The following is a 22,110-nucleotide window of genomic DNA, read 5'->3' on the forward strand; positions in this document are numbered from 1 at the left end:
CACGTCGCTGGAATCTGCGAACTGCTCAAATGATTCCGAGAGTTCGCACTCTAGTAAAGTGTAGACCACCAGCTGCAGGTACTCCGGCAAGTTCCCTAGTGAGTCCAGCACTGGAGTATCCTTCTTCACGCCTTTAGTAGTGTTCGTGTCATCCATCAGTTCCTTAATCGACCTTCTCACGTCTGGCCATGACCTCTCGAGTTGATCGCCCTCATATTCGGTCTCTGACTCTTCGACCTGAATCTGCATTCTCTTCTTCGATCGTTGAGCCGTTGTCTTTAGCCTCGGGCGAACAGCCAATGGCTGGGAGGCCTTCGCAGTTCGGATCGGTGCGTCCTCTGAAAGTTGGGTCTAAGAAGTTCCAGTAGGTCAAGCCGGTGGGCCCGATGTTACACCTCCATCCGGGGGAACAGTCAGAGCAACATTGGCCGCCTTGGCTTTCTTTGACCGAGGAAAATTAAGTAACCGTCGTCGCGGCTGCTCTGACTCCTTCGAAGGCATGGTCGCTGCATGCAAGCATCGTTATCAAAAGTATTTCATTTCATGACCAAAAAAGGACCAATTAACAAGACTTACTCAATGGGGGCTCTAAAGACGCGTTTGCGTTGAAGAAACCATATTTCCACAGATTCGCGGTCGTCACGAGCTTCTTCGCGTCGCGACAGTCCTCGGGCAGGAAGCCGAAATTCCAGATCCTATTCGGATCGAAAAGCAGCCCTAAGTCAGTAATCTTGTTAACTTTCAGAAAGGAATTAGGTCGTTAGAAAGAAAACACATTTTGAATTTAATGAATTCGTCTAAGGAAAAAAAGCCTACTCAGGTCCTGAAAGCTGCAATGGCCATCGTAGCGAAAGAAGAAAAACTTCATTTCGTAGGCCCCCGTGTTGCTAGGATAACTATGTATCCCCTCAGCTATGGTAGGTCGCCTGGACAAGTAATAAGAATCCTTATCCTTGCACTTTTTTAAGAAATATGAGCAGCCGAGCTCCACCGCGGTCAGCTCGCCCAACCCATTCTCATGACACACGATGTACATGGCAATAGCAATGACATACGCGTTCGGAGTGAGCTGCATCAACGCAATCCCGAAGTGATCCAAAAGCGACCTGATGAAAGGGTGGAAGGGGATCAATCCCCCACCCTTGATGATCTCCTCGGAGATCGCGACTAGCCCACTTGATGGGTATCGCGATGAGTGTGCCACGTTGAGGAAAACATCCACCTTGATACCATACTGTTTTATTACCCTCTCGAGCTCTTCCCCAGTGAGTACCGAGAAGACCTCAAAAGGGATACTCAGAGCACCCTGCGGGGACGAACAGGTCCCTTCCTCGAATCTGGTCATTAAGGGGTCCATTCTGCCGGTCTGCAAAAGTGACAAGCAGGAGGGTCATTTAGCTGTCGTACGCTATTTCGTACGATGACGTGGAGGGAAACAAACTCCCTAAATCCCAAAGAAAACCCTAACAGCATGATTCGAGCCGCCATTCATGGCCCGAACTTGACATGAGCGTCTCGTCTCTGATAAGTTACCGGAAGACTGACGCCATTTAACTATGGAAAACGAGAAAACAAAAACAGAGAAAGGTCCTTACCTCTCGGAGTACGAAAATGGCTTCTGCTTCAAATATTGGAAAAACGCTAGTTTGGAAGGCAAAGGTTCCAAGCTTGTGAAAATCTCTTGCTATCTGTGAAAAAGACTCTGGTGACATTGCCTGAGAAAGATCTGAGTTTTTATAGGGCACGAACCGACGTTTGTTTTTCTCAGAATCAAAACGATGTTTGGGCGGCAAAAATTTCTCACCGTTGATCACAGCCACGTGTCGCAGATCGGTGAGGAAGAGTAAGCGTCACGATTGAAGAAAATCAAATCTTCATCTTTTCGATTGAAAAACTCAAGCGACAACACTCTCTCTCTCTCAGCATTAATTGTGCCCCAATCTGCATTTAATGTTGTGATAAGAGTTATCGTTTCAGCATGTCACGCATTTAATGTTCTGATAAAGTGGTACTGTGTCTGCATACAACGCATTTAAAGCACCTGGCTGGCACTTATCACGCGCAGGACACATTTGTCAGCGCAGAGACTGCTTCATTAAATGCATCCATCCCTAAAGCAAAACAGGTAACGCCTGACGAAATTAGGTCGCTCATCCTCTGCAAACAATGACCATGCGAGGTCTGTTTGCAAAAAGTGCTACCCCGACCTACTTTCAAACAGGTCGGAATCATCAGAATCTCCAGAAATCATCCAATCGTAGCATGACTTATAGTTTCCAAGGATCGATCCTCAAACCTTAAAAACTGGGGGACTTCTTTTATGCCTAAAAAAAATATAAGGGCTGACGTAAGGTCCAGTCAGCATGCAAGAGTCAGATCATGGGTATGCCCGCAACCTGCTTCTGTCAGAATAGTGGGCGCGCGCCAGGCCAGCCAAGAGCTGTGATGATCCCACGTGTCCAATCCCTGCTCCAAATCGCGCAAATCACTATAAAAGGTAGGCAATGTGACATAAAGAAGGATTTTGCATGGATAATCTCACCAACCCACAGATTCAGTGATCATTGCCTCAATCCATTCCACTATAAATTGAGAGCCCCTCTCTTATTGAGGGGGATTCACATATTTTTGCATTTGATTAGCTACTCCCTTTCTCTCTCTCTCTCTCTCTCTCTAGAATATACAGCATTTGATACCTTGTATTATCATTGTAAAGTCAGTCAGCTAAAGCGACCTAGCCCTTATCATTAATACAAACATCAGTGGACGTAGGACTTGCTTCCTTAGCATCCAAACCACTTTAAAACTCCTTTCTCACTGCCTTTACTCTCGATTCTTTCTCTTTCACGTGTGTTTTCTGGGCCAGCTCAGCATCTCACACGTGCGATTCGGTGGTGTCAAAATCACGCATCAACAAGTTACAATGATTTTGGTGGAAGTCAAATCCCTAAGTTCATTAGTTCCCTCAGCAAATTGACTCACCTTAGTCTCCATTTTAGTAATTTTGGTGGACCAATTCCTCGTCAGCTTGGAAATCTTTCAAGTTTGCAATTTCTGGACCTCAGCTATAGTGTTGGTTTATCTAGTGTTGGAAACCTTGAGTGGCTTTCTCACCTTTCTTCTTTGAGTTATCTTGACTTGGCTTTTAGCAACCTTAGTAAATCCAGTGATTGGTTCCAGGTAGTTAACAAGCTCCCTTTCTTAAGAACCTTGCTTCTACAGGATTGTAATCTTCCACCTATCGTTTCTTCCCCTCTGTCACTTGTCAATTCTACATCTCTTCTGCGCCTCGATCTCAGTTCCAACACTCTCACTTCCTCAATGTATCCCTGGTTGTTCAACGTTAGTAATAATCTTGGTTATCTTGACCTTAGCACCAACCAATTACAAGGTTCCATTCCAGACGCTTTTGGGCGCATCACTTCGCTAACAGATCTCTATCTTTCTTATAATCAACTTGAAGGTGGGATTCCAGAATCATTTGGGAATATGTGTCTTTTACATTCATTAGATCTGAGTGATAAAAATCTTGGAGGAAAACTCTCCAAGTCTATTCGAAACTTAATTGGTGGGTGTACTGAAGGCACTCTGGAGTACTTGTACTTAAATGACAATAAATTCATAGGTTCAGTGACTGATCTTTCAAGATTTAAGTCCTTAAAAGTGCTACAACTTGAACAGAATCTTTTGAATGGAACCTTAACCAATAGCATTGGACTCCCGTACAAGCTTGAGGTTTTGGTTCTTCGTGAGAATTCATTGGAAGGTGAAATCACAGAAGCCGTTTTCTCAAATCTCTCCAACTTAGTTGATTTGGACTTGGCTGTTAACTCTCTTGTCTCTGAACTGAGACCTGACTGGATTCCTCCTTTTCAACTGCGGACTATAAATCTTGCCCCTTGCAAGATAGGGCCTCATTTCCCAAAATGGCTTCAAACTCAAAAACATTTTGAATCTCTAGATATTTCCAATGCTGGAATGTCTGATAGTTTACCTGAATGGTTTTTGGATCTATCCTCTGAATTACGTGAATTAAATCTCTCTCACAATCAGATCAAGGGTAAACTTCCAAATTTATCTTTGACATTTAATTCTTCTTTAATTCGAGAATAGATTTTAGTTCAAATCATTTTGAGGGTCCAATTCTAGCACTTCCTTCACATATATCTTATGTGGATCTATCCAAAAATAAGTTTTCAGGAACGATTTCTACCTTATGTTTCACCATTGAGAGTTTGCTTCATATTGACCTCTCCAGTAACCTGCTATCTGTAAAGGTTCCAAATTGTTGGAAGCAATTCAATAACTTACAAATAGTTGATTTTGCAAACAACAACTTCTCAGGGAAAATTCCAGACACGATGGGCACCCTAAGTAATCTTCAAACATTGAGTTTACGCAATAATAGATTCTTTGGAGAATTGCCTTTGTCTTTAAAGAATTGCACAAAACTAAGAGTTTTAGATTTAGAAAAGAATGCATTACCAGGAAGGATACCGGAGTGGATAGGGGAAAGCCTGCAAGATTTAATTTTTCTTAGTCTGCTATCCAACAATATCTTTGGAAATATTCCTCTCCAGCTATGCCGTCCAGGAAATATTCAGCTCTTGGACCTTTCTTTTAACAATATTTCAGCAACTATACCAAAATGTTTCAACAATTTTTCTTCAATGACTTATGAATGGAGTACCACCCTCACCACCAACTATTTCCCCTGTGGAAGTCCATTTGTGTACCAGAGACAAGAGTATTTTGACAATGCAGTGTTGAAATGGAAAGAAAGTAAATTCGAGTTCAAGAATACTCTAGGATTGATAAAGATGCTTGACCTTTCAAGCAATATACTAAGCGGAGAAGTTTCTGAAGAGATTATGAGTCTTACAGGATTGGTTGCCTTGAACCTTTCTAGAAACAATTTGAGTGGAGAAATCACTTTGAAAATTGGTGATTTAAAATCATTGGATTTCCTTGATTTATCAAGAAATCAGTTTTCTGGTGAAATTCCTCCAACCCTTTCACTAATAAGTGGTTTTAGTGTCCTTGACCTTTCAAATAACAACTTGTCAGGCAGAATACCATCAGGCACCCAACTCCAAAGCTTCAATTCCTCAGTGTATGGGGGGAATCCCGGTTTGTGTGGGTTGCCACTTCCAACTAAGTGCTCAGATGATGAACCATCTCAAGGTCCTGCCACTAATAATGGAGGAAAAGAGGGTACAGACGCTCCAAAAGATGACCTATGGTTTTATTTGAGTTCGATAATTGGTTTTGTAGTAGGGTTTTGGGGAGTTTGTGGGACTTTATTGTTCAAAGCTTCGTGGAGACATGCCTACTTCAATTTCTTGATTGATGCGAAAGATTGGGTCTATGTGACAGCAGTTGTCAGTATTTCCAAACTGCAAACAAGGCTTAGTTTCTAAATCTTAAGTCCTTTCAATTTAGTGTTTTTTGTGTAATAATTGCAACATTTCTACATAATTTGCTTTTGAATTGTGACTCGTGAAAAGGAGGGGGTTGCTGCCTTTTCCTCCTCTCTGTGCCTATTGAATAACAAGTACAATATGGAAATGCAATTTGGTATTTATTTTTATAGTAGTAGTAGTAGTAGTAGTATAATATATATATATACTCCTTTGTATATTTTGAGTGAATGTTTTAAATTTGTAATTGAAAGTTTCCAAACAATTTTGATCCTCATGATTAGTGAATTGGTCATTATGACTCGAGAGTATATAGGCTCATAAAAATTGTGTTTTCTCTTTAGTTTTGAGAACAAGAACAAGAAGTCAGTGTTCTGTTTTTATTGTTGAATTACATGTTTAGTTTGTTTTGTTCTGTTTTTACTGTTGAATTACATGTTTAGTTTCACTTTCAGGGTAATTTCCAGAAACCCCTCTTGAGGTTTGGGAAAATTCTAACAAAACCCAAGTCTACTATGAAAATTCAAGGCTCCATTTGGTTCACAATTTTGTGTTTTTGGAAAAAGTTTTTTGAAAAAAGTTAAAAAAAAGTTGAATTGGGCGGGTATTACGATGTAGGATTTACAAATTTATAAAATACCACCTATGTTTATTTATTTACAAAACATCCCCCATAATAAAACATTAAAAGTTAACAAAAACACCTCCAACCCACCCTCAAATACGGACAACCGGCCACCACCGTCGGAGGGTGGCCGAATTTGCCGTATCGGCGCATGACTGGCTGGATCTTGCCGGTCGTGCGCCGATATGGCCTTTTTCGGCCAAATCCACGGTAGATTTGGCCGGCAAAGGCCAGATCTACGGCTAGAACTGGCCATCAATGGCCAGATCTGGCTGTATTTGCTCGTCAACGACGGCCAACAATCAACGACGACCGTTTGTTGGCCGTCATTACCGACTGGTTACGGCCAAAGATCTGACCGTCAAAGACCAGATCTTTGGCCTTAGATCTGGCTTTTTTCGGCCAGATCCACCATGGATCTGGCCGGAAAAGGCTAGATCGGTGCACTACCGGCCAGATTCAGCTGGTAGTGCGCCATCCTACCAGATTCCGGCCATTTTCTGGCGGTGGTGGCCAGAATCTGGTAAATGTGGATTGCTGGGGTGTTTTTACAATTTTTAAAAAAATATTTAGGAGTATTTAATTAAATTAACAAATTTAGAGGGTTTAAAAAAAGTTGAATAATATTGAGAGTAGTATTCCCAAAAACCAAGGCTTCGTTTGGTTCAAAATTTGGGGGTTTTGGGAAAAGTTTTTTGAAAAAAGTTAAAAAAAAAGTTGAATTGGGCGAGTATTACGATGTAGGATTTATAAATTAATAAAATGCCCCTTATGTTTGTTTTTTTATAAAATACCTCATATAATAAAATATTAAAAGTTAACAAAAACACCCCCAACCCACCCTCAAACACCCCCAGCCGGCCACCACCACCGGAGGTGGCCGAAGTCGCCTTATCGGCGCATGACCGGCTGGATCTTACCGGTCATGCGCCGATATGGCCTTTTCCGGCCAGATCCACGGTGGATCTGGCCGGCAAAGGCCAGATCTACTGCTAGATATGGCCGTCAACGGCCAGATCTAGCCGTATTTTTTCTCAACGACGGCCAACAAACAGTCGTCGTTGATGGTCAACGATGATCGTTTGTTGGCCGTCGTGACCAACTGTTACGGCCAAAGATCTGGCCGTCAACGGCCAGATCTTTGGCCTTAGATCTGGCCTTTTTCGGCCAGATCCACCGTGGATCTGGTCGGAAAAGGCTAGATCGGCGCACTACCGGCCAGATTCAGCCGGTAGTACGCCATCCTATCAGATTCCAGCCATTTTCCGGCGGTGGTGGCCAGAATCTGGTAAATGTGGATTGTTGGGGTGTTTTGTAATTTTAAAAAAAAATTTAGGGGTATTTAATTGAATTAACAAATTTAGAGGGTTTAAAAAAATTACATAATATTGAAAATAGTATTCCCAAAAATGAGAGTTTTTGGGTATTTTACTGTTTAACTTTTTTGGGAATACTAAGAGTAGTATTCCCAATCTTAAACCAAACGAAGCCCAAAATTTTTGGGTATTTTATTGTTTAACTTTTTTGGGAATACTAAAAGTAGTATTCCTAAAATGCAACCAAACGAAGCCCAAGATCTTCCCTCAAATTTGGGTTTTTCCTCATATATCTCCCTTGAACAAAATTAACTTATGTAACGGCAAAAGGTAAACTGATTTGGCAGAACTATAAAATTGCCCTACAATTATCGCTTACATATTTCATTACATATTTATATAATTAAAAGAACTGACAAAAGAAAAAGAACATACTCAACATATCTTAGCCACCTTCTCCAAATCCAAAAACCCGATTTCCTTCTCAAGTGAAAAGTTATGATCAATGACGTCCCTTTATAAGTGAAAATCAAATTATTTTGGTTAAGTTAATGGGTTATGTTCTTATTTATTTTTAAAGCTTAGATAGGTCAATGGCTTTTTTTTTTTTTTGGTTTCTTTTTTTTTTTCAGAATATCATTGAAATTTCATCCATAGCCTTGATGACCATCCCTTACCATTATTTAATTCATTAATTGACGTCGGAGGAGGTATTTGGGATGGAACGCAAATGTGAGGGGAGGTCTGAAAATTTTGCGTACAAGTTGGGTTTTGTCGGGGAAGTCCTTGGAAATTACCCTAGTTTATTAATTGTCTTGTCTGTTAGATGTTATTTCCGGCAGCAGCTATTAAGCCTCTCGAATGTCATTCTCTCCTGGTTTACACTTGTTTCTTCTGGAACATAGTTCATTGTAATCTTGAGGGAGTTATATCGTTTTAAAACTAAAATAATAATAATAATAATAATAAAGTTTATGTAACATTCTCGGATTTATGAAGGTATTTAATTATAGAATAATACTACACATACATCATTCCCATATAACATTTCTCATACAACATTATGTGGTAAAATGTAATTGGGTGAAAATTTAATTTTAACTTTAAATTAGCCAATCATATCTTGCCACATAATGTTGTATGAAAATGATGTATGTGTAGTATTACTCTTAATTATATGTCAGAACATCCTTTCTTCAAAATGTGTCAACACATGAAGTTCATGAACTACTCCGCACACTTTGGTTAAAAAAATAAAATGTGTCAGCACCGAACCTCTCCAAACGTATATTACTGCAGCAGATTTCTGCAGTTTCTTTACTAATAATCACTTACCAGCAAGCCTTCAAAGATATTAGGTAGGAGAAAACAGGCGAAGGTAGAACACTCACCTAGCAAAGATGGGTCAATGAACTACAACAAAGAATGAATGATGCATTATAACTTTATAATATTCAATGAATTACAACTAGGGAAAATTCATCCTATCCGGTCATAATACATACTGCTACAGATGCATCCTATGTAACACAAGCTGCTCAAAGGTACACTAATGTGAGAATTTTTGTCAGATCACAGCCGGAGAAAATTTCACTGCGACTTCTAGCTGACCAAAAAATACATTAAAAGAACATGTAAGATTGAGACACATTACAAAATGGACGTTACTCTAACTGAGTGATCAGCTGAGCCTGTCAGAAATACAGGCAAGGTTGGGTGCCAATCCACGGTTGTTATAGCTGCAGTGTGGGGAAGAGTTCTGAAACCGCTAGCATGACCTCGAACCTGAATCATATTAATTGAAAAAAGAAAAATAGTCACTTTATCATGAGAGCACCGCCTGAATCTATAGTAGTCAGTGGGGTACCAGGCAGTCTGGACCGCCCACAAAGTAGTGATCTGTTTGGCCACAGATCAGCAACTTAATCAATGGTCTAGAGATTGGACATTCAGTATCAATTTTCATGCAAACCAATAGTCTCAAAATGTAGAAAAGAGCCAAACACAATGCAAGCAGACATGTATTTATGTGTTAAAAGTGTACAAGAGAGAGAAAAACCTGATATACTGGTGCCGTTACTGAACCTGATGTTACCAATAATCTCCTCCCATTGGCATCCAAAGCCATCTCATGTCTACAATGTTTTGAGGTCTCAGGTTCAAAGAACCTACAAAATATAGAAAACACTGATTTAAGAAGGCAAATATACGAAAAATATGCAACAATGCAAACATGTGATATTATCAACCACCATTAATCCAAGTTCAAAGCATCATGAATGGATTTCAATTGTTTCCACTATCATGGACTAAGGTTTTAAAAAAAATTTGTTCAAAAGTTGTAAACATCGATAGATTTACTTGTTAGTCTCTAAATGATTAAAAAAATTCATAACATGAACAGAAAGTTAAGTTTAATGCAGATGATCACATAACTTGTTCTTTGAAACTAAGCATATACCAAACATAGTCACAGAAATTGAGCTACCAAGTAATCAAAATACCTCCTACAACTCCTTGACCAAAGGACCTGACCTTGGTTTTGCAAGCTCCACTCAATTATCTACACAACAAATCAATTCAATGAAGTATTCATATTCAGCTTAATGGGGAAATGAACATGTAACATTCTAATGCTGTAATGCACATGCCAAACTTTGAACCACAATTGATACGGGAAATGAAGATACTTGCCTTTCCATCTGACCCCAAGCTAAAAATGCTTGTTTCATCAGCACCAAAAAGAATTGAGCTAATAGCAGAATCATGCGCAGGCCACCCAGTAATTTGTAGACCGGCAGACATGTCTTTGCCAAGTTAAGGGCATTGTGTACAGTAGGGGATATGTAAGCACACTCCTCTCAGATGTTCAAAAATGGGACAAAATTCTTTTTTCCTAACTGAAACTGGTACCCTTTCAAAAGAGGTGCAGATAAGCAGTTCAATAGACATGTAATGCCTTCAACTACAAATTTTTGTTACATAACAGAAAAAAAATAAAGAAAGAAAAAAGGATTTTATTTTCTTTTACTTCTCAGAACTGCAACTTCATATGTAAAAATGGGTACGCAAAGTGTATAGAAAACATTCAGAAATGCTAAGGACATTCTGTATTCAATCTCTCTTTTTCATGTGAACATGCGTCCTTAACACGTTTATCAATCTGAGTTGGATTCAATAAACTCTAATTTAGACCTATTACCAAAATGCCATTGTTGTAATTAAATATGTGCACCTGTCAACATTAAGGGAGAGCATGAGTAACAGTGTATGAGACATTTTTGCTCACATTTCCCTAAAACCATTAGCTACTTAACAATTACATCAAACACTATAATTGTAAAAGGATACCAAACATGTGGATCATTCCATCTACTGCAGCAGCTGCTAGAATCTTTCCGTTGTGATTGAAGCAAAGGGAAGTTATTGCTGGTGGATCTTCACCAAGAGGAAGGACTGTCTTCATAGAAGTGAAAATTCATTAAGGCACAAACTGGCAACAGTATCACAAAAAGAAGTTCAGGGCACATACCATAGCTTTCCATGTCTTCATGTTCCAGACAGTTAAAGAGGCAAACCCCCAAGTATCAGTATAATTTGAGCCGTAGCTGCAAATTAATATTGATCAAGATCGAGAGACCATATAGTACTTATGCATGAATGATGAATCTCTTAAAACAATATGTGCAAAATAATTGATGTTCTCATATAACACCTCACCAGGTAGAAACATAATTTAACAATCTAAATATTGCAATTAAGCAGATTGTTAACTGCTCACCCATACCNATAATTATTTATCCGAATTGCCTAAAAATTATAAGAGTTTGGAGTTTTTGATCATGCAGTGATATTGATACAGGTACTCCAATTAATTCATGTTTATTGTTTGTGTTTAATTTTGTATTTATTTTATATTTTTATGAAAAATCTTTTTCAGATAAACAAATTGTTTGAAATACTGTTTGAAGTTTGAAAATCACTTGTTTTACAATATCCTACTTCAATGTGGAAACATCTTCTACAATCAATTAAATTGGTTCCCTCAGCAAATTGACTCACCTTTGTCTCCATCAATTAAATTGGCGCCACAAAAGCCCTAACTCCACTTATGTTACGGTCTCACCTCAGATCTGCTTTCTGCACCTCTCCGAGTATAGCCAATCGGTTCTCACTTCTTCCAGAACCTTAACAGTTGTTCACAAGTAAAGATGGACATGGAAGGCTAATCTTTGATCTGCGACAGTCTCAGTATGGTTGAAGTATTACCAATTTTATTGTTAAATAGCAACTAATGCTCATCATGTCTCTAGTGATTTTGGTGAATTATGTTGATTTGTTTTATCTATAGTGATTATTATTGTTAATGGATAGTTATAAATGTATACAGTGAAGCATTCACGGAGGATGACTGGAAGTTGGTACAATTAGTTCTGACTTGATTCCGCAATGTTCTTGCTGTCCAATATATTCCGCTGCATCAGAAGGCTGGGGCTTGAGAGATGGATTTCTGGAACTTTTGTTTAATGAGAATGTGATGGACATAATTCTTGTGATAACTCTGCATGTTGGTGGTTCTACTATTTCGACGGGATATCAATCGGGAAGAAAACAGTACTTTTTAAATTTGTTTATGAAAGTTTTAAAATGAAACTAGAAACCTGATTTGGTGCTCACAAGTTCAAAGAATATTTTTGATAACAATATTTCGAAAATTAAAATAGTGAAATGCTTTTCATCAACTACTTAAAAAGGAGTAGATCAGTGAAAATGGATTCATTTTTTTGTAAAAAATAACTGTTAAATATATTAAAAACATCTAAACAATGTCTTCGATTTCCCTTCAAAAAATCTGTTAAATAGATTAAAATTTCTGAAAGGTTCTCATAAAACAACTATTATTAAGTTTTCTTTAATTTTGTATTTGAAAATTGAAAATAAAAAACTGATTTCGGAGCATTTCGATTAGAAAAAATTTTCCATGAATAGATTGAGATTTTTTTTTTTTTTTTTTTTTTTTTCAACTTTTAGAATTGCTTGAGCTGTGAAGGACCATTGATGTAGTTACTCAGTTGATTGGCTTTGTCAGTCTAATATTTGGTTCTAATGACTTTCTACACGATATATGGGTGGAGACACGAAGGATGCTCATGAATCTTGATAGTCTCAAATCAGTAATAGCAGAGAAAGAAGAGAAAAGAAGGCTTTCAAGACTAAACCAGAAAATGGTTCGTCATTCACAATTTAGTGAAGCATTCACCAAAGCTATACCGACCAGTGATATCATTATTTTCTTTTAAGTTGCTCAGTTCTCTACTTCATTTCAATATCACAAGATTGTTTGTTCTAAGGTGAGGGAGAAGGGTACTCATATTTCTAGTTTTTGAATCTTCTAAGCTGAGCAGGATTCACTGTAGTTTTAGGAGCTGCTAGCTCACACCAGTCTTATTTCAATTTCCCAAACAAGAAAATATTCTTTGGTTAGATTCTATTACTCTATGAATTGCTTTAACATATTAATTTGGCTGCATCAACAGCTTATGTTTGGTTAAAAAGCGAAAGGTGTTATGAGTTGTTTGGTGAGGGATCACAAGAAAAAGATATGCAAGGAAAACTATCAGATGATTCTGATGATGAAACCTTAAGCTCTGTTTTCGAGTAAGTTGTTCTCTCTCTGTTTCACTCAATCTATTGTTAGATTAATGGAGCTATATATGTAGCTATGGTGTTAATTTGTTTCATAAGTTTTGTCAAATCCATAATGCAAGTAAATTTTTATAAGTAATACTAGTCTTACAAAGAGGCATACAAAGAAGCATACAAAGAGACATACAAAGAAGCATACAAAGAGATAAATTCAACCCTTAAAAGAAGGGAAAAAGAGAGAGAGAGAGGCAATCATAAATTTTAAAGGCTGGATTTTTCTCTTTATTTGTCTCTTTGTATGTCTCTTTGTAAGTTTAGTATTACTCTATTTTTATATGTGTGTGTTTATATTTTCAAGTATTTAAGGCATATTTTATTCATTTTATGAAATTACTTTCACATAGTCGTAAGAGTTTCTGATGTTGCAAAGCATAGGATACTTTGAATTCATTATCTAATTAACCTTTGAAATTTAAGGCGTAAAAGCAATGATAGTGGCAGCGGGTTGTTTGGTGAGGGATTGCAAGGAAACTTTGTCAGATGATTCTGATGATGAAACCTTAAGCTCTGTTTTCAAGTAAGTTGTTCTCTCTCTCTCACCAAATCTATTATTAGATTGATTGAGTTATATATGTAACAATTATGTTAATTTTTTTTTTTTTTTTTCACACCAATCTATCATTAGATTAATGGGCTATATTAGGTAATTATTGTGTTTATTTTTTATTTTATTTTTTTCAGTTTTCTTCTCTTTTCTATTTCAATAAATTTTAGCCATTAATGGGTGTATAATTATTTACTGTTTTGTTGATAAACACTGACTCACATCGAACAATTAAGTGCGGAAACTGCTTATCCTTAGTTCATTTTTTTACTGATTTATGTTATTATAATTATCAATGGTACATATGCATTTGTTTTCCATTTGTTATCATTGGTTCGTATCATTTATTGTAATGAATGCATGAGTTCATAAATGCAAGTCTTCTTAACTTTCTTTCCATTTACCTAAGAAACATAGTATGTCATGGATTGTTTTGAATTTAGTAATTCATATGTATTTCTTTTGCTATGTTGCTGCTACTGATATGCAGAACCCGAGTTACGTGTTAATGCCGGCCTTAGCAAAGTTTCCATTTGAACATAATTATATTGTTATTGGTACCTTATGAATTTTGTTTATAGATCATCATGGTCATCGCTTGTTGGACACAGGAAGTCTAGGAAGCTGCATTAAAAGCCAAAGGTGACAGGCTGAACAATACAGGTTGAGAAGACAAATGAAGATGCTGGAAACGGTGGTACTACAGATGCTATGGGAAGTACGTTATCCATAATTTAATCTGGCTTATAAACTAAGAACAGGAAGCAAAATCCCTACTAATTGAGTTGGACTTCAGTTTCTGAAATGAATGGCTCTAATATTTCAAGTTTTGCACCTTTCAATATGCTGATGATTGCCACATCTACTCAGGATGATGAGTTGCAGATTCAGGGTATGATGTTGCTGCTGGTGAAATACTGAGTAGTGCTGTAATAGAAGGAACTGAGGAGGGTAATTGATCCTGAGGATGAGGATTAAGATGGAAGCATGATCAGGTTTTTTTTCTCTCAGAATGCTTTTAACTATCGATTCAATTTGAGAAATCTTAAGTAGCTGTTACCTTCCATATAAAGAATTGCTGGCATTGCAATCTTTGAATTTGCAAGCCAAACACTGTTTCAGTTTTTAACCGCTTCTCTTTTAAAGTTTTTTAAATCCGACTAATGGGTGTTGTTGTGTCACCAATTTTACCTGTAGGTGATACTGCGTGAGCCATGATAATTCTTTGCTAGTTTCAGCTTGTATTATATTTCAGCAGGATTGATACTTGTAGGAGCAGATACGGGTTTAGGATTTTAGAATCTGGGCCATAACCTGTGATGCGAAGTTTGATTGTTAATGTTTTGTAAATGCTTTCTTGTACATAAAAGGAATTTCTAATAGATTCCAGTACAAATCCTGTTAATTGCGATCAAAGATACATCATCCAATTACTCTATGAATTGCTTTAACATATAATTTGGCTGCACAACAACTTATGTTTGGTTGGTTGGTTAAAAAGGAAGGTCTGGTGAGTTGTTTAGCCAGTTATGATCCCTCATTAGAATAATAGTCATTAAATTTTGTTATTCATACCGTGTACAATATCAATAAGTTTTAATTTATTCTTTTAATCTAGCCAAAATATATTCATAAAATATGTTTTTGTACAAAAACTTTAATTAGTATTGATTAGATATATAATGTAATTTTCTAATGATTTTTTAAAAGATTTTAATTTCTGTTAATTTTCAACCAAAAGAACTTGATATCATTCACCATAATACTCTGATCAGTGGGACGGCCAACATGTATTCACATTGTTGCTTGGTGAAAAATGTTTCAATTTCCAAGTCTATGTCAATTCATTCCAGAAGTCACATTTCACTGGGGAAGAAAGAAACCGTGAAACATAAAACCGCGTAGGAAAGTCATTAATTGTTAAAATAATGATTCAGTCTTTCTGATTATACCATCTCACCTTTCTATTTTTCCAAAAGGAACAAAATCATGTATGCCAGCCAAAAAGGCTTTTGTTCAAGTCAAAAGGGGGTGATTAATTAAGGCATCGTGAATCATGCTCTATGTGCATAAGACGATTTGTTAGAAAATAGTGAAGCTAAACAAAGGAATAATATGTGATAATAAAATACCATTTTTTCAAACACCACCAAATCCCTTTTCCAAAAGTTTGTGACCTGACCGAAGACTCCGTTTAATGGAAAACCACTGGCAATTACATTTAGATTATTATCATGCAGAAGAGCTAATTTTCAGAGATAATAACTCATTGTTACGCAGTGCTGTTTCTAGTTGATTAGATTATTATACATGCAGAAGAGCTATTTCGGAGATAATAACTCATTGTTACGCAGTGCTGTTTCTAGTTGATGATGATGAGGACTATGTCAGGTGGAAGGTTCCTTCAACATCTACTTCCAGCGTTTTGATTCTGTTCTTTTTCCAGCAAAGAGTTGCGGATTCTGACGTTATAGTTGAAGAGAAGAGAAAGAGAAGCGCTACTTGTATTTAAACAGGGGCTGCTGGATAATGTTGGCATTCTCTCTTCTTGGGGAAGTGAAGATGATAAAAAAATTGGTGCATGGAGGAATCCAATGTCTTCAAACCGGCCATGTGTACGACTCGCACTTAACGAAAAAATGCATCTAACGCGCCATTTGAAGGTACAATTAATGCGTCTTTACTTAACTGCGTCATTTAAGCTATTTAGACCTCAGTTACAATAATTTAGTTGTGAGCCCAATCCAGAGTTCATTGATTCCCTCACCCAATTGAGGCACCTTGATCTCTCTCACGCTGATTTGAAAGGACCAATTCCCCACAGCTGGGAAACCTTTCAAGGCTCCAACTTCTTGTCTTAGCGGTAATGATGGTTTATATACGTTGGAAACATTGGTGGCTTTCCCATCTTTCTTCTTTGAGATATCTTGACTTAATGGCAGCGATCTTCGTAAATCAAATGATGGTTTCAAGCCATTAACAAGCTCCCATTCCTCACAGATTTAAGGGTAGTTTGGTGTAATCTTCCACAGATTATGCCTTGGCTCCCCTAAAAGTCATGCTACTGCATCCTTTGTGAGCCTTGATCTAACTGGCAACAATGTAACCAATTCTATATACCCGTGGTTGTTCAATGTCTAGCAATCTTAACCGACTTTCCCTCAATTTTAACGTTTTCAAGGTTCAATTCCTGAAGCTTTCGGAAATTACATGGTTTCTCTAACCGATCTCTTTCTTCAGTCCACGAACTAGAAGGTGGCTTTCCAAAGTCCATCGGAAATATGAGTTGTCTGCATACATTAGAGTTGTCTTCCAATAATCTGATAGGACAACTCTCTGGGTTCTTTCAAAATCTATCTGGTGGATGCACAAGAAAGACTGGAGTTTTTGCATTTATTGGACAACAAATCACGGATCCGTGCCTGATTTTACAAGATTTCATCCTTAAAAGAATTAGGACTTGGACAAAACGGTTAAACGGAACCATTCACAAAAGCTCGGACAAATGTTTGAGCTTTGATCTTTAGATCTTGGTGACAACTCCTTGGAAGGTGTCATTTCTGAGACTTTTTCTTAATCTCTCTAATTAGAGCATTAGATTTATCTCTAACTCTCTTGTTTTGGAAATTAGCGATGATTTGGTTCCTGTCATTTTCCACCAATTGGGTTCTTATATCTTGCCTCTTGCAAATGGGCCTCATTTTCCAAAATGGCTTCGAAACTTGCAAGCATATGGGGTTCTTGATATCTCGAATGCTGGATCTCAGATACACTACCTGAATGGATTTGGGATCTCTTGAGTCACTACACTTTTTCATCTCATACAACCAAATCAAGGGCAATCTCCCAATTTTTCTTTACTAGGTCCGAGTGTATATCTCCAATTAGACATGAGCTCAAACTACTTGAGGGACCAATTTTGTCGCTACCGGAGGGATCTACATTAATCTTTCTGGAAATAAGTTTTCAGGATCAAGTTCTTTCTTATGTCCTAATTCTGTCAAACATTGGAACTATCTTGACCTCTCTAATAACCTACTCTCAGGAATGCTTCCGAATTGTTGGATAGAACTTGAAGAGTTGGTTGTTCTATTTGGCAAATAATGGCTTCTCCGGAAAAATTCCACCCTCGATGGGCTCCCTACATAATTTCAAACATTGAGATTGAGCAATAACAACTTCTTTGGAGAGTACCAAATTTGAGCAATTGCACCCAGTTGAGAATTTTAGATCTTCAGGATAATGCATTTGAACGAAATAGAGAAGCAACAGGAACAAAATATATAGTTAAACAAAACAACAGTAAACAAAGAATGTAATACGCGCGATTTCCTTGGTTCACCCAATGTAGGCTACGTCCGCTGAGTCAATATTATTGCAATATGCCTCACCTCTCTCGTTTACAATGAATGAATTGTTCTCACACCCATAACAAAGAAAAGTATGTTATATACTAGGTTTAAGAGATTAAACCTAGTTTTACAAGAATTCCTATTCCTAAGCCCAACCCAAAAAGGAATTAATAACTTAAAAGGAATCCTACAGCGGTTATACATGGAAAAGCCCAAACCGCCTACGCTCGGGGGCGCTGCCCCCGCGACCCCCGCCCGCTCACCATGAGCGGGCACCCACCCGCTGACCGGTCAGCGGGACCCCGAGTGCGTCTCCATTACCCATTAATGCTAAAGTAGTCGACAACTCCAACAGCATTATCTGGAAAGATCCCTGAATGGATTGGGAGAGTCTACCAATTTTGCTATTTCTAGTCTGAATCTAACAGATTCAATGGGAATATACCTTTCCAGTATGCCGTCTAGTAGGATTGATTGCCTTGTATCTTCTAGGAACAATTTCAGTGGAGCAATCCCTTCCAAGATTGGTCAATTACTGACACAACCCGTCCCGAATTTCCTCATCCCGTAGGATCCGGCGCTCCCACAAGACTCGGATACCCGAGACGTGCCATGTAGAAAAACTGCGAAACCTGTTTAAAGACATACTTTTCCTGAATAACATCATAGTATTTCTATCTCCAACATCTCAAAAAAGACATGCATCTTTCGTTTTACAAAAGAAAAGATTAGGAGACTTTTGGTATCAAGTTTTCCACTTATACTACCATTCCAAAATATGAAACAAAAGAAAATCATGATGGAAAACATGGTTCTTGAAACAAAGTCCAAATTTACAATGCGACTAAATATAAAACCCACATAAAATGTCAACGCGTGGCACAACCCTGAGCGGCTCACTGCTTGGCACGATCTCCGAAGGTCCTGGTGGGGGGAAAATCATTTAAAAAGGGGTGAGCTGAAATACTCAGTGAGTGGGAAATGGGGAGGTTTATAAAAGTTCTTAAAAAAAGAATAATGCTAACATACAACATTTTTCAAGCAAAACATGCACACATATAATTTTATGAATATACAATAGAACAACCAGCCCGTTCTCGCATACAATATATAATTTATTTATAATCATCCTGCACTCAGAAACTGTACCTGACTTACTTCCTTTAACTGTACGGATTCTGTATAAAATCTCAACATTTAGTATTAAAAAAACTCTCACCACAACTAGTACCCTGGGAAAAATCTGTCATACCTGGTGGGTGTCCCACACGCAGCAGAGCGATGGACGTACCTGTCATACCCGGCAAGGTCTATCATCGCGCGGCAGAGCCTCGAAAACTGTCATACCTGGCGGACCACTCAACGCCCATGAGCAAATAAAATCTGTCATACGCATGCGCAGAGCCAAAATCTGAAACTGTCATACCCCGGAATCCTGCATCGCTCGGGCAAAGCCAAAAATCTGTATCTCTGGGGATGGGTACTTCGTAGGGTGGTTTTAGCACCACAACAATCTCATGCATAATCTCAAGTAACATGCAAGTCAAGAGTATATTTCGTATGTGCTTATAAATCATACATATATGACATAATATCAAAAGTCACATATAGGGGTGAAACTGCAATTTTTAAACATGTTTCAGAAACTGACGGTTTACCCAATTGAAATTATTACTAACCTCACAAATCTGAGTCTTTTCTTAACATTTTAATAGCCAATCCCTCAACTCCTAGCATTTTAAAACACCATTCATCAATTATCCAAAGGTATTCCAACTAAGAGCATGCAATGTATTACCCAAAACATTTCAATTAAAACCAATCCAAGCACAATTCCCGCATACTGTCCAGCCCAGTACATGTGATATTTACCCAAAATAAAGACAGCCGGACACACAACCCATGTTAAATCACCATTATTCACTTCAAATTTTATGGCACTTTAGACACAATGCAGCAAGTTCCCATATAATATAAAGCATGCCATGGAAGGTTCCTCATTTGACTAAATCTAGTGTTGTCTCACTCAAATATTGTACAGCGGAACATACAATGGCTATATGATAATCTTTCAACATGCAGCATGAAACATATTACTTTGGAACAAGATCTAATTCATTATCACCCAAAAATTTGCTCAGCCGAAACATGCAAGATAAGTTTTACAAATAAAAAAACTCAGTTTTGCACCCAAAACATTATAATAGAAATAAATAACTTGACATGCAACAGGAATTAAGTTTTAAAACGCTTTTTGGTAAACCACTCACTCTTATATCCTATAATTGGCTGCCTATTACAGTGCTTGGATTTCGATCTTCCCCGTTCAGAATGTAGAGCTGTGTTTCATGACAACATATCCAAAAATCAGAACGATCGGACGGCAATAGGCTCCAGATCATATTGATGATGCACTGTTCACAGACTTAAAAACTAATTATATACTCTCCCTTTTTCTTTGTTCTTCTCTTCCTCTCTCACTCTATCTCTCGGCCAAACCCACTCTTTCTTCTCTTCTCTCTCTCCCTTTTTTTTTTTTTTCTTTTCTTTCTCCTTTCTCTCCTCTCTCTCTTCTTTCTTTCTTCTGCTCTGGTTTTCTTCTTCTTCATTTGGGCGAACTGCCCAGTTTCCTTCTCCTTTTAAACAAACACTTTTCTGAAATTATTTTTGCCCCCCAATTTCTCTAAATTTCAGTTTAACCCCGCCACTAAGCTTTCCCTAGCAAAAATGTCCAAATTTTCCCTCTTGATACATGCAAACCCATCAGGATTTATTTCTTCGATTTCACCCCCTTAACACAGCTTTAAAAACTGACAGAAATACCCCTATCTTACCACATACAAAATCAAATTAAAAAAGGAATTAATTAACTAAATACATTCATGATCTAACTAAAATCAGGAATGGGTTTTACAATTACAATCATTGGATTTCCTAGATCATCAAGAAATCGATTTTCTGGTGAAATTCCATTAAGCCTTTCTCTAATAAATCGCCTCAGTGTTTGGCTTGTCAACAACAACTTTTCAGGCAAAATTCCAATGGCCTCAACTTCAGAGTTTTAATGCCTCTGTGTATGCAGCGAATCCCGGACTGTGTGGCCTCCCACTCCCAAAAAAATGTCCTGAGAAGAACCGGCCCAAGGTCCAGCTACTACTAAAGGCAAAGAGGACACCGACTTTCCAGAAGATGAATTCATAACCCTTGGGTTTTACATAGTTTGGCCCTTGGTTTCATTGCAGGGTTCTGGGGTGTTTGTGGCACTCTAGTGCTTAGTCAGTCATGGAGACATGCCTACTTCAATTTCTTGGCTGAATTAGAGATAGGATCTACGTGACAACAATGATAAATTTTGCCAAACTGAAGCAGTGGTTTAATAACTAATGGTAACCTTCTTTAATACTAGCTAGTGTGTCAAGTTATATTTTTAAAGTTATTCGTAATTTGCTTTTAAATTTGTGATTTGGACAAGGAATTTGTGGAAGTAAATTTTGTTCTCCTTCTCGAAACGCCACAATGTTCACGTAGATCAATTTAAATGATGATGTTATGAGAATATTTTTAACATCAATGTTAAGAGTGCCACCAAATAAATTCTGAATCGTCTTTGGTATACTAGTGTTTATTATGGTCCACATTGTAGATTGAGCTTCCTCAAATACGTTAAGTGTTGTTTTAGAGTTAACATTAGATATTCGGTTTTTTTATGTAAAGTTATACATGAATAGATGAATATACTGTATTTTCTTATACAGATTTTTAGGATACAAATCTAATTCGAAGAGTATATAATATCAATATATATGTATATAAAAATTATAGTTTAGTTTTTGTTTTCCTTTCTTGAATGTTATTTCTCAAAGTAATGTATTTTTTTTTCTTTTCCCATCTCTGGCAGCAGCTATTACGTCTCTGGGATGCATTCTCTCCAGCTAATTATGTAGTTCTATTATGTAATGTTAAGACTTTTTGTTATAAAATAAAGAAAATGAGAATGTTACCATCTATAGATCAATGAATTCCAGTAATTACAAGTTAATATTTGTCGCACTGAAACTCTTCAAAATACGTTATTGTTTTGCAAGTTTTTTTATAATTTTTTATCCGAATTGCCATGATGCATGTTTTTTTTTTTTTGAGATGTTGG

The 22,110-nt window shown here is 37.5% G+C and overlaps 2 protein-coding genes across 2 annotated transcripts in view; one reads left to right on the forward strand and one right to left on the reverse strand.

Annotated features, from left to right (window-relative positions):
* Positions 1-1,611: 1,611 nt before the first annotated feature.
* LOC116119089 (receptor-like protein EIX2) lies at positions 1,612-5,420 on the forward strand. Its single transcript, XM_031405043.1, has 4 exons — positions 1,612-1,659; positions 2,039-2,125; positions 3,028-4,027; positions 4,114-5,420. The coding sequence occupies exons 1-4, from the start codon at positions 1,612-1,614 to the stop codon at positions 5,418-5,420; spliced, it is 2,442 nt and encodes an 813-aa protein (XP_031260903.1).
* Positions 5,421-8,603: 3,183 nt separating this feature from the next.
* Positions 8,604-22,110, reverse strand: part of LOC116119090 (WD repeat-containing protein 91 homolog) — a 59,197-nt gene continuing 45,690 nt past the window's right edge. Inside the window, 7 exon segments of the mRNA XM_031405044.1 lie at positions 8,604-8,752; positions 9,036-9,146; positions 9,421-9,529; positions 9,866-9,924; positions 10,056-10,168; positions 10,713-10,821; positions 10,894-10,969. Of these exon segments, the coding sequence (XP_031260904.1) occupies positions 8,693-8,752; positions 9,036-9,146; positions 9,421-9,529; positions 9,866-9,924; positions 10,056-10,168; positions 10,713-10,821; positions 10,894-10,969 (637 nt within the window). The 3' untranslated portion in view covers positions 8,604-8,692.

The sequence above is a fragment of the Pistacia vera genome, unplaced genomic scaffold (assembly GCF_008641045.1).
Source record: "Pistacia vera cultivar Batoury unplaced genomic scaffold, PisVer_v2 Contig872, whole genome shotgun sequence".
NCBI classification, from domain to species: Eukaryota; Viridiplantae; Streptophyta; class Magnoliopsida; order Sapindales; family Anacardiaceae; genus Pistacia; species Pistacia vera.

Bases quoted from the DNA above. Each gene is read 5' to 3' on its own strand.
- LOC116119089 (XM_031405043.1), top strand. From the start codon at position 1,612: ATGGCTTCTGCTTCAAATATTGGAAAAACGCTAGTTTGGAAGGCAAAG. The intron at 2,126-3,027 runs GTAACGCCTGAC...ATTCCTCGTCAG, and splicing joins CCATCCCTAAAGCAAAACAG to CTTGGAAATCTTTCAAGTTT. The intron at 4,028-4,113 runs GTGAATTAAATC...ATTCGAGAATAG, and splicing joins GGATCTATCCTCTGAATTAC to ATTTTAGTTCAAATCATTTT.